The sequence below is a fragment of the Acromyrmex echinatior genome, chromosome 8, assembly GCF_024713525.1.
Source record: "Acromyrmex echinatior isolate Ae372 chromosome 8, ASM2471352v2, whole genome shotgun sequence".
Classification (NCBI taxonomy): domain Eukaryota; kingdom Metazoa; phylum Arthropoda; class Insecta; order Hymenoptera; family Formicidae; genus Acromyrmex; species Acromyrmex echinatior.
This window is the reverse complement of record NC_141859.1, coordinates 664,554-677,039: the sequence shown is the minus strand read 5'-3', so window position 1 is coordinate 677,039 and position 12,486 is coordinate 664,554. Positions and strand designations below refer to the sequence as shown.

Genomic DNA, 12,486 nt, shown 5'->3' with positions numbered 1-12,486 from the left:
TCCTTTAATAAACCGATTATTTCTCTCTATCTCTCTTTCTTTCCCTCTCCCGCGTGTTTTCTTTTTCTTTTCCTTCCATCACGACGGGCCGTCTCGTTTCATCACCACGAGACCTAGTTGGTCGGCCACGTAGTCATCGAGCAACGTCGGTTGCACTCTCAGGTATTCGTTGCACGAATACATTCCCGGCTCTGCTCGAATACAACCGCATGGCTCATCGTCCACGAATACATTCGCGCACAACAGGGAAACGTCTGTACTGGAGCGTGGAGAGTACCTACACCGTTCTCGCAAAGAGATAGGCGGTAGAACGAGAGAAGTACCTACCTCTGCGCAGAGAGGAAGGTACCGCTATCGCCCTCTGACCTCTCGAAGCGAGCGAACGAGGCCTCCTTCCACTGGCACCGGTAATTTTGTCTTCGATCCCGGCTTCCTGGTGCTACCCAGATCTAGATCATCGAAAATCCAACTCCAGCTCTGCTCGTGATGTCTTGTTTTTTTTTTATTCCGGCGAGCAATCGTATCGCACGATCACGATTCTCAACATATTTTCTTTTGAATTGGTTGCGGACTACTTAGTATTCATTAAAGATTATCGTATATATAATTCAGATGATATTGTATCATTCAATAAGTTTCGCATTGTTTAACAATGATTTTTTGGTAAAAAAAAGTTTCAGGCAAAATACATAAGTTATGCTGTCAAAGATATATATATATTAGGTGTTGGAATTAATTCGTAGCGTTTTACAAGAGATGGGAAGTACTTTCATTAATGTATTTTTTAATGCTCATGTGAAATAAATAACATTCTTTCATTAAAAAACGCTACGAATTAATTCCAACACCTAATATATAATATATATATATATATATATCTTAATGAATATTATAAAGTATTACTAATATTATCTAAGATAATTATAAAATATTAATCACATTTTATAATATTCGTTAAGATATTTCATAGCATTTCTTTCTCAAAAATATTAATATTCGTATCATGCATTTAGAATTAATTAACATTTACAATGATATACACGCGAATAATGAATTAATGGTTGAAAGGAATTGTGTTTTTCTAAGATTAAGTATTTCCACTAATTAATCTTACAATTAGCCCATTCATTTTGATCCATTAAGGCAATAGATTAATGAAAAATATTACAGTTATTTATAATTCTTAAACTTGCAACTTGAATTCTCTTAGCTTTTTTCAAATATGTATAAAAATAATTTATATATACAATAGTTTATAGAAATAAATGAGAGAATAATGTACATCCATTTTTATTATAAAAGATTTAAATTTTTATATATTATAACAAGAAAGAAATTTTTAATTTATTTCGGTTAATTTATTTTCGATATTTTTTTATACGATACACTTTTGATATAATTCTCATATATCTATTGCCTTAAAATTAAGAAATAGTTTAACTCATCGGTACGATGCGCAGCAACGGAGTTGTAGTGTACGACATCAATCTATAACACATAAATATAATCCAAATTAAAATAATGTCACAAACTAATAAACATTTTTTTAAATATTACGGATGATTATTTTATTCGTCTTCTTTAATCAGGTATTTAATATATAAAAAAAATTTTTTTAAACTTTTTTGAAGTATAAATTCTTACAAAGTTAAAAAATATAAGAATCCTTAATTTCTATCTAAATAATCAAAACAATTATAGATTAAAATTTTAATATATTGAAATTTTAATATATTTTATAAATATGTACATTAAATGTCATAAATATTTTAATGAATATTATGTCTCTTAAAATAATGCTATATGAAAATTATTTCACGGATTTTCTTCGTGTTCAGATCCATTCTTGGAATGCCAACGTTTCGTGAACCTTGCAGTCTATTTTATCAGGACGAGGATCCTATCGGCTAATACAGTATCAGGCTGCTCCTCGCTCTGATAAGATAGACTGCAAGATTCACGAAACGTTGGCATTCGAAGAATGGATCTCAACATGAAGAAAACCCATGAGACGCATAATTTTCACATAGAAAGCATCCGTGGAAGCCTCAAGAATAATTTATAAGCTTTATATGTACTCCACAACAAAAAACGCGGAATGCAATTGTTACGAGGATAAATGATTAATATTCCACAAGTAACAAATAAATAAATAAATAAATAATAAATTACCTCCGCCATTGCCTGATGCTTCCCAGGCCTCTACCTTTCGTATATCTCCATGGCAGCTTTCTTGTTGCACTAAAACACTCGCGGAAACACGATCGCGCACTGATAATCAGAATATAACAATCGCGCGATACTTCATACGACATTCTCAATATTAATCCCGATGCGCACTTTATAACAAAATGAAATAATACCACGTGAAAAGATGATTCAATGAAGCTAAAATTCGTCGGCAGTTCTTTTGTCTTTCCATGATACTTTTTCATTATGTTCACGCACATTCGCGCAAATGAGGTTATGATCGCGCATTGATGATCTACGAATCATGACAATCGCGTGACACTTTGCACTCCCGAAAATTAATTACTTCGTAACAACGCGGATCATTATCGCGAAAGAATCGAACGAAGCTACGTTTCCGCTTGATCTCGACATTTCGTGAATTAGAGAACTAGACGCAACGAACTAACGGATAGCAAGGAATGTCGGTAGGGTGACGCGATGTAGAGAAAAGCGCGGGATTGACGCGCGACGATACGCACATAACTTCACATCGCGTCCCCGCGAAGTGACGCGCGCGCGACGATTATCCTTGTCTGACCTCAACCGTATTTTCTCACATTTCTAGCATTTTAAATTTAACAAACAATATATACTCACGTTCAGAGTCGATTGCTATTCTTGGTTATAAGATGAATGAACATGCGAGTTAAAATCGAGGATAAATATCCGCGAAATGCAATATCCAAAAATATATCCGTTGCCTTGCCGACGAGTATTAGACTTCGATCGAATAATCTTGTGAGATATGTGTTCTTAAGGCATTGCTCAAATGTTAACGCCGAATTTATACCAACGGGTACGGAAACACGAGGTTAATTATGACAGTATTAACTAATTAAATACGTTATAGTATTGAATTTAGAATTTCGGAATCTCTCTCGTGCGATCTTGTATGAATAACGAAAAATACTCAACATTGTCGCCAACTTCGTTCTGATGCCGTGCGGTATGATCGAGTTATTATTCAACTAAAAATGCATTCCAAAAATATATTGATAATACGAAAGTCTGTAGAGCTCACGGCATGTAATGCTATTATAGATTATAATGAAAATCATTACATCAGGATTACTGTTATTTCGAAATACATCCAAGAACTCAACGAACTAATCGAAAATATTAATTTTCAATATATTAATTTAATATGTGAATTTAATTATTACGAACTAAAAAAACAATTAAAGCGCGATATAAAAGATACTCGAACACAAGGAGCACATTAAAAAGATAAATAATACAAAACAATTGGTGTAATCTTATTTTCCCATTTCAAGTGAATAAATCATGCGGAATTAACAATTCATCTCGACGAAGGCTCGTCGCTTAAATGCGAATTAAACTTGCAAATCGTATATCGTAGGGTAACTCAATCGTAGAGATTAAAGAATCATCTGCAATTTTTCTCAGTATAAGTACCTCTCGCAACTCGAAGGAAATGATACGACAACTCGACGATACACAACACGCGACCCAAGCCGTTGCCGTTGCGTTCTACTCGAACTTCGCCGTGCGAATGATAACCAGATAACAAGGTCGCGCGAATGTTTACTACGCCGCGCTGCGTCACCGAGTTCCGCGTAACAGTGACGTCGCTATTTATTTCACGCATTCTATAACGAACGCGTATCAAATAATTACCGCGAATGCTGTTGCATGTTTCACTTTTCGTTTTGTGAATATTAAATTATTAATATCATCGTCCAATACAACGACTCGTTCTGTTCGATTCATAATGCGTCGTCTATAACATACTATATATAGAGTAGCTTGGTATAAGAAGTAAAGTCCAGTTCTACAATTGTGTAAGCGTCATAGTTGTAAGTGATTGTAGTAAGAATTAATTAATCACAATTGAATATTCTCCTGTATCTCGAAAATGCAGCAGTCGTTCTAATTCCAAGTCCAAGAAGAAAAACTGGCTTTGACTTACAGTGAGTGCAAAAAGTATTCGATACAGAGAAAATATTTTTTTTAAATAATCTTTCTTTTAAAAAGTAAATATTATTCGGCGAGAAATGAGTCATCCAATCGATGTCGATACGATGATTTTAGTTTGACACCAATTTGACGTCGATTCGATTGTTGACGTTTCTTGCTAGGTAATTAACAATTTATTCAGAAAAGAATAAAATAGATGTATGTATAATGTATGTTTCTTAAAATTATATATATCAAACAGATGTGTATTAATTATAGAAAATATATTATCTGAAAAATAAGCGAAAATTAAAAGTTCAATTGTTTGGAAAATAATAGTAGCTCAAAAAGTATTCGTACAGTCGAGAAATTTAGCTTCTAGAATCAGAATACATGCGAAGCTCGTTTGTTTATGTTAGAAACAGAATATGTTCATTGTTAAAATTATAAAATTATAAAATTGCTAATTAATATTTATTTTTTACAAATAAGACTTTTTTATAAAAAATTACCTGGTACGAATACTTTTTGCTCGCACTGTATGTATATAGTACAATGTATGCAAATATCGTTCAACAGATTGAGTCAATCGCGTTCAGACACGACAAGCAAGACTGCCGTGTGATAAAAAGCGATATAGTGTTAGATGAAACGAGAAATCGTTCTCGGGAGAAAATTATTCAAATTGCCGATGAACTCTGAGACTCCGGCGCAGAGCACTCTACTCTCCGTGTATTGTAACAAGTACGTAGAAACGAAGAGAAGTGCTACCTATGCACGAGAAGTCGAATAACTAGCGTAGAACATCGTGGGATCGTCTTCGTGCGACGAAGATTTCTCCACGATGTTTATAATTAAGCGGTGCGACCACTTAGCAGCGAGAGAGAAAATAGGTTTAACGTCGCAGTGTATTTGGGTCGTATAAATGCGAGAGGAAAAGAGAGATCTACATGACGGTTTCATCCTGTCGCATGTAAAATACATTTCATTTCTCTCTTAGGCATGCATTCTCCCTGAATGTACGCAGGTCCTGGAATAATGGTCATCGATGGAACCGGAAATAAGGGACTATCTCGCTGCGGCGCGCTATCGTGGAAAGATCGCTGATTACAGTGATTAATCCTTAAGGGGACGCGCGACACTTAATTTGATTACGGACTATTCTTTCAGTATTGTTGCCATTGTTCGAGCTTGCACTTGCGAGTTCTAGCGTAAATAATAACACTAGAAATTACGACGGCGCAGCGGAGTGCTATGAAATCAGTCCTAAATGTCCATAATTACTGAGCGTTGTTAAATTCTTTGAAAATTTGTTGTTTGCACAGCGTCTTATTTCGAGAAACATTAGTGTATATGCTAATTGACATTTGCCATAGCAGGAAACATAGCGTAATTTGTTGCTGAGAATAAAAGCTTAAACTATAAGGACAATGTGCGAATCGAAACAGCAGTTAATCTTTAAGATCATCTAGCGATACGAATCCTTCCGGTATCACAACTTACGATAAATTACTCGAATTACGTTCACTTACTCGATCGTTATTTCTATTCATTTGAATATCACTACGATTATTACCAAGGACTCTCAGACAACTTAGATTCTCAGGCGCGCCTTCGTAAAGAAACAACTGTACGAACGAGTCGACAAGGAAAGCGATCCTGATATTCGGGTTGCACGAATAAAAGACGTTTCTTTCGCGAGGAGAAAAAGGCGACTGCAGAAAGCGAGAGAATCATCACCATCATCCTGAAGAGTAAAGTACGTAAGACGAAACGAATGAGCGTCGAATGGACTTCTCTAATGCGTGGACATTATAAACTGCTCGTTCAGAGCGGTCGGCAACTCGCGAAAAAAGAAAAGGCAGGGCAACGAGATGGGAGAGCAGGTCTGACCAGCGGAAATACATCCGTTTGTTTTAATCGCTAATCACCAATTATCCAGAAGTGTCCCGCGCCCAAAACTCCCAGAAGCATTTTAACGAGCCGTCGTGTCGCTCGGGCTCGGAATTTCGCTTTGGCCCGATGGGCTTCCACCGCGCTCTCGACGACCGTTCATGCCATGGGTGTTCAGAATATATCTCTCGTCCTGTTCCGTGGTTCATCCTGTGGTCCATTCGCTCTGTCGTCCGCCTATCTCGCTTTGAACCATGTGCGTGTGTGTGTGTGTGTGCGTGTGTGTGTGTGCGCGCGCCAATTAGTGCATACTTTGGCTCTCGGTGTCTTAGGGGCCCTTCGAGATGCTGCTCTCTTGCCGCCGAAATCTATGGAATGAGATCCCCATCCCGAACGGTCGAGTAATCTCGAATCTTGGTGAGATTACTCGTCACTCCTACGATTGATTCTCAAATGAAGGAAATGGCTTAAGATAGCTATGTTTCATTGAGCTAATTAAGAAAACGAATGAAATTATCGCGCATATGTTTTTATTATCATCATTCGTAAGATACATATTATCTTTTTATGTTTATATCGTGGATTTAAAGTTTTTGACTATACTACTTATGACGGATCTTCAGATTAATGATGCTAGAAGCGACAAAACATAAACATTCTTATGAAATAAATTGAAATAAAAACATTCTTCAATAAAACAATATTTGCATTTGATAAAGTACACTTATAAATTAAAGATTCTCCTTTTATTTTAGAATAGAAGAAACAAAATTATATTTACCTCAATTCGACGACTGTAATATAGCTTTTGTTTCGTTTTCTATATATAGTTAGACATAATTAATAATTTCAAATATACTGTTATTTATCAAATATTAATTAGTTTTCAATATATTGTACTTCCAAATTTATTTCATCGATTTCAAATGTTGTTTTATTAAAAAATACTCATATTTTAATACAGTTTATAATAATTTTCTTCATATATTTCCCTCGCTTCTGACGGCGTTACAATACAGGCGTTACCAAGCTGGTTGTGTAATGAGTTAATAACAAACATTTTTTTAACGGACATTTTATACTTTGACAAAAACTTAGTTACGACAAGCGCATCTTTCTTATTCTGTTTTTTTTTTATTCTCAAATCAATGAGAGAGTAATTGTTGCGGAACTAGCAGTACGTGAAACGCGCGTTCTCTAAGCACACGTAGGCGTTTGTGAAATTATTCTTCCTAATGAGGAATATGGAAAGCATGAATTTGCGAGGGTGTTTTTCTCGTAGGTTTTCGTAACGGTTTCTAGCAGCATCTTTCGCACCGTCGACTTTAAGTATATACCACCTAGGTAATAACTGCCAGTGGAATTAGAAACACCGAAGAGTCGCGCGGATAGTGGATGGGATGTACGTGACCGTAAGTTGATAGGTCTTTTTCCTCGTTCGCACATCGATGACGGCGTACACACGCGGAAGAATTAAGCTGACCAAGGTGGTATTTAAAATCCAATCTTCGCATTAAGAAAACATTTTGTACGCGACGTCGATTAAATTAATCTTCTTTGATTATTATCTCTCACGTTTCTTTCAATAAAATTTCAATTTGTTCGATACTTAAAATTCAGGGAAACGATCAGCGAATGAGACTCTGCGTTGGTGTGACGAGGCAACACGAATAAACTTGTATACGGTTCGAATTATTATACTAATTACCACGTTGAAATAAACCGCGATTCTGCTGTTATTTTCCATCTGTCAACCATCCACGATACTTTTAAACCTCCAAATATTTTCGGCAAAAAATTCTACTATTGTATACAATATTGTCCGGACATTCAAAACTTTCGCTACAAAATTATTTCAGCTATTTCGACGAAAATCTCAACAACTCAAAATTTATCTTAGTCATACAGATACGATTCAATTCTCCACGAGCAAAAGCCGCGAGTTACATCATGTCCTGTTTCGGCGGTTATGATGAGCAGATCTACCTAATCGAGATATTGATCGATAAATTGACACTGACGCCCGATAAAATCAAAGACATCGGCGAACATCCTATCGTGATCAAGATCAGACTTTTAGACTTTCCCGTGTTTGAGTTCACGCGAGACGACTGGGGCGCATCAAAGCATAATCAAGATGTGCGTTTTATGGTTGGTAAATGCTGCCTATTTGTCAAGCAACCGCGAGATTTGGTCCAAGGATTACGCTCGTCGAGGCTTAAGCTCGGTGTGTTTCGCGCGAACGAGACTTATCCCATGGCGGAGGCCGAAATGTCTCTGCCAGGCTGTTTCTGCGATCAGATCTCCATGCTCGGTAATGATCCAAAAAATCAGCCTAAACCGTTTATAATGAAGGGTGGCGTCAACCTCGTAGATCCAGGCGAAGAGCCGTCTGGCACCCTGCATATGGAACTCACCGTCGCATGCCTTGGACGTATCTTCAAGACACTCTACGAGTTGCGGCCTAAATCTTTCGTTTCCGGCGAGCAGGATAAAGAACGGGAGATCCGCGTGACGCGATTTGTACCGCCCGAGTTTCTCGAAATCTCCAAGGATGTGATATTGCAGGAGGTTACTCCAGAAGTTAAAAAACCACCGAAAGCTAAAAAAGCACCGAAAGATAAGAAAGCAAAGAAAGATAAAAAAAAAGAAAAATAAAAAGTGATTTCTGTAGATGTTTTCCAAGAGCTCTGAAGTGCGACTTCCTACATTCGTTAAATAATTATTTTCGATTCGTCGTTATGACAACTATCTGACAACTAGAAATGTCAATTGACCTGTTGATGCGCGTGCGGAGAGATTGTTCGATTTTAGATCCGAAACGCTCTCAAAATTAATGGCGCAATCCGTACAGACACATCGTTAACGTCAATCCGAAGTCACTTTCTAAATTTGTCGTGTGGCTAACAACTTGCACGTATTTTCATTTCGGCGTTCGATCCACCCGAAATGGCCTTGAAGAAAAATATGTCAATATTAGAAGGAGAACAATTGTACATGCTTGAAATTCTTATTGGTCGTCTAAATCTATGTCCCGAACAGACTGTTAGTAATGAAGGGTGCAATTTGATGATACGTATAGGTTTCGTCGATCTTAAACCTGTCGACATCATCGCTAAGGAATCAATCAAGGTTAATGACGAAAGAACTAGGAGTAAGGAAAATGGATTTTCTAATGAGTACATCAATTACGAAGGCAAGACATGTCTGCTCGTCCGGACACCGAGCAATTTAATACAATCTATAAAATCGACTCCTCTAAGCATCGAAGTGTATAAGATTTCTCTCGAGGAGGATCATAATTTGCGAGATAATGCTAGATTCGTTCTCTTTTGCGCAGCAACGGCATTTTTGCCAAGAAATTTTTGCGATCACATAACTGCGGCCAAGAACAAGATAGATGGACTATCAAAATCGTACGTGTCGACAAAAATTTACACTTTGACCGATGAATATGGGAATCCGTGCGGTTCTATATCCATGTGCATGAGGCTGTCGTGTTTTGGAAGTTCCATTATAAATCATCTTGTGTTTCGCGAAAAGTCATTCATACTTCGAGGATTTCCTTTCGGTTGGGAGCTTTCTTGCACGAAACTGTCCAATGAAAGTGAAAACAACGAGAGATACATGAAAAAATGTGACAACGATACATCATCATTGCACAAAATTCTCGATTCTACATATTCAAAATTATACAACCATGATGATCGTACGGAGACAGAACCTGTATTGACGAGACCGGAATCGCCACCTCGCATATCAATGAATGAGCCAGGATTCGAAGAATTAACGAGCGCCAAGAAATTAAACGATCACGAGTACCGTGGTTTAATTTGTGAGATCTATCATGACGAGCCGACTTATTCGTGTCTACCGACAGATCAATCGACGCATCCAACGATGTGTCGTTCCGGATGTGTCCTTTCTTGTTGCATGTCTTTAAGAAATCCCGATTCTCTTAAAAAGTCTTCATCGCTCGCTACGCTTGCTTCCGATAATTTTTATTTAAAATCAGATATGCAGCAAAACGTGACCTGTCATGACTCTGCGAGACTAAAAGATGGTGAAGACGCAGAAGATAATTATTTAAATAACAAAGCTTCATGGGACGAAGAATACACATGGCATGAGAATGATATTAATTTAAAAAATCGTATGGTTGGTGGAAGTGATTATGGTGCATCAGCCCGTGCGCTTGCCGAAGCAACGACCGTCATATATGAAAAGGACAAGAGAACGGGCGCTAACTTGGCACTCGGATCAAGAACAGCGGACGAAATTAAACGAACAAACTGCGTTTGTCCAGGGAATGTTTCGTCGCCTTGGAAAACAAATGCGTCTAGATGTTCGAAAAAACCGTGTGTGGGTGCAGAGTGTATGATTCGCGCCTTCAAAGAGGTCCAAGAATTCGTGGATTCTCTCGGTAAGGTGCCAGGTATGCAGGGTCTTGGCTTGATGGATCCATCTGAAAGTCCTTACTTCGGCCGAGACATACAGTGCGATTACACCGTTCAAAAAATACCAAGCGAGAGAAAACGAGGATATCCCATTTCAGCATTGCCAGGACCAACAGTTCAGTGTCCCGCACCTTGCAATACACAGATTGGTAAACCCCTTGCTAGTACTCTCTCCGCACCTTACGTTGCATCTACTTCCGTGACAGTTCCAGGACGCTCTGGTGTTGTACGCGAGGCGATACCGTCGTTACCGGAAACGGCGTCATTCCTGACCGCCGTCAAGCCATCAAAAAAGAAGGAGGACAAGAAGGAAGAGAAATTGGAAAAGCAGAAGGAACTGGACGTTACAACCTCCGCACCGCTAGACGTGGTCGACGTTGGTCCTTGCGGTGAACCGAAATGCAAATCTCGCCGGAAGAAAAAGAATAGTCGAACAATGTCGCACGACAATGAGGACTCAGAGACAAAGCCAATACAAACATTACCGCCTACTACGCTTAGCATCGCAACAACCAAAGCTGTTGGCAAATTAATCGAAAAGGGACATCCGAAAAGTAGGCCAGGTCCGAGCGGTGATCGTGGTAGGAATTCTATCAAGGTCAGCAGACGAGTGATGCGATACATTTATTCTATTGGCGACGTCTATCCTGGGACTAATTACGGTCATAAGAATTGCATCGATCCACGATTTAGGGTACCAGCTAACATGGGCTGGCTGTGGAATACGAGAGCATCGGCAGACAAATTCAAGCCGCGAATCGGCTGGAAGCCAGGCGCGATCGGGCGTTACTTGAATATATTGTTGAAGGAAGCAAAGGGAGCTACTATGGAGGATTATCGGGCAAAGTCGACACCTTCACGCACCTTGCGACGCGACAAGATGTACAAAACCATAAGCTACGTATCGCAAGTGAAGAAGGAGACTGAAGAGAACGCGGAACCGCCACCGACCCTGCACATTCACCGTAAGGATGGCACATACTACGTGACGATGTACCCGATCAGGCAGGAGACGAACGTATCGCAGGTGGACGAGCCGATGAAGCCGCTGCAGTTCAAGATAGTGCGCAACAAGGATGATGCCTCCGTCGCGTCGAGCTCCACGGCGTCGGACATGGAAATCGAATTCTCGCCGCCGGCAGCGGTCAACAGGTACCGCAAGAAGCCCGACGTGATTCACGTGGACACCCAGGTCAAGCAGCAGGAGATTCTCGATGCGTTCAAGCTGACGGTCGAAAGAAGAGTCGACACGACACCAAAGGCCAAAGAGAAGAGTGCCAAGAAGGAAAGGAAGGGAAAGAAGTAACGAAACCATCTTCCCTTTTCTTCTCCCTTCGCTCATTAAACCCCCAGCATGAAAGAGAAGCAGCTTTATCGGAGGTTTGTATCTCACCGAAAATTTAAGTGCAGTGCACGTTCTGGCGACCGGTTATGTTATCCCGATCCTAATTTTACACGACGCGTTAAATTCGATTACGTGTAACCCATACTTTTCGTAAGTTCAATCGGCTAATTGCGAGAATAATTTGTGAAGAAGAGAAAAGATGAAACGCGATTATATCCTTCGTAAATTTAATATCCCTGGCTAAAATGACTGATATTATTCAAAGAGATGGAAAGAGAAATTATTATCTGAGTAATATTTACTTCTAATCCTTTCCAACTCGTCGCGATAAACGATGTTTAACATCGCATTCGAGATAATTTCAGACAGTGTCTATGCAATTATATAGATGCGTGTTATCTCGGTCAATGCATCGTGTATTTCAATCCAGTCTATTGAATATTATTTACGGAATCTATATATCGAGTCAATTGAAAAACGTGTAATAGGAAAACAAGTTTTATGCAGGTTATGCACGTTTCTATTAATGTAGATTAATTTTAATCTCGATTCAATTTACTTGTTATTCTTTTCTAATTCTTGAAATTGGATAACTAAAAAAAGATAAAAAGTATCTAACTAAATTAAGCCAAGATTAAATGT

General features: G+C 38.5%; 2 protein-coding genes across 2 annotated transcripts; both read left to right on the top strand.

The window, feature by feature from the left end:
- Positions 1 to 4,694: 4,694 nt before the first annotated feature.
- On the top strand, positions 4,695 to 8,700 carry LOC105150807 (uncharacterized). Its single transcript, XM_087408725.1, has 2 exons — positions 4,695 to 6,459; positions 7,943 to 8,700. The coding sequence occupies exons 1-2, from the start codon at positions 6,387 to 6,389 to the stop codon at positions 8,698 to 8,700; spliced, it is 831 nt and encodes a 276-aa protein (XP_087264851.1). The 5' UTR covers positions 4,695 to 6,386.
- Positions 8,701 to 8,937: 237 nt separating this feature from the next.
- LOC105150806 (Protein phosphatase 1c interacting protein 1) lies at positions 8,938 to 12,090 on the top strand. Its single transcript, XM_011064138.2, has one exon. The coding sequence runs from the start codon at positions 8,992 to 8,994 to the stop codon at positions 11,803 to 11,805; it is 2,814 nt and encodes a 937-aa protein (XP_011062440.2). The 5' UTR covers positions 8,938 to 8,991; the 3' UTR covers positions 11,806 to 12,090.
- The last annotated feature ends 396 nt before the right edge of the window (positions 12,091 to 12,486 follow it).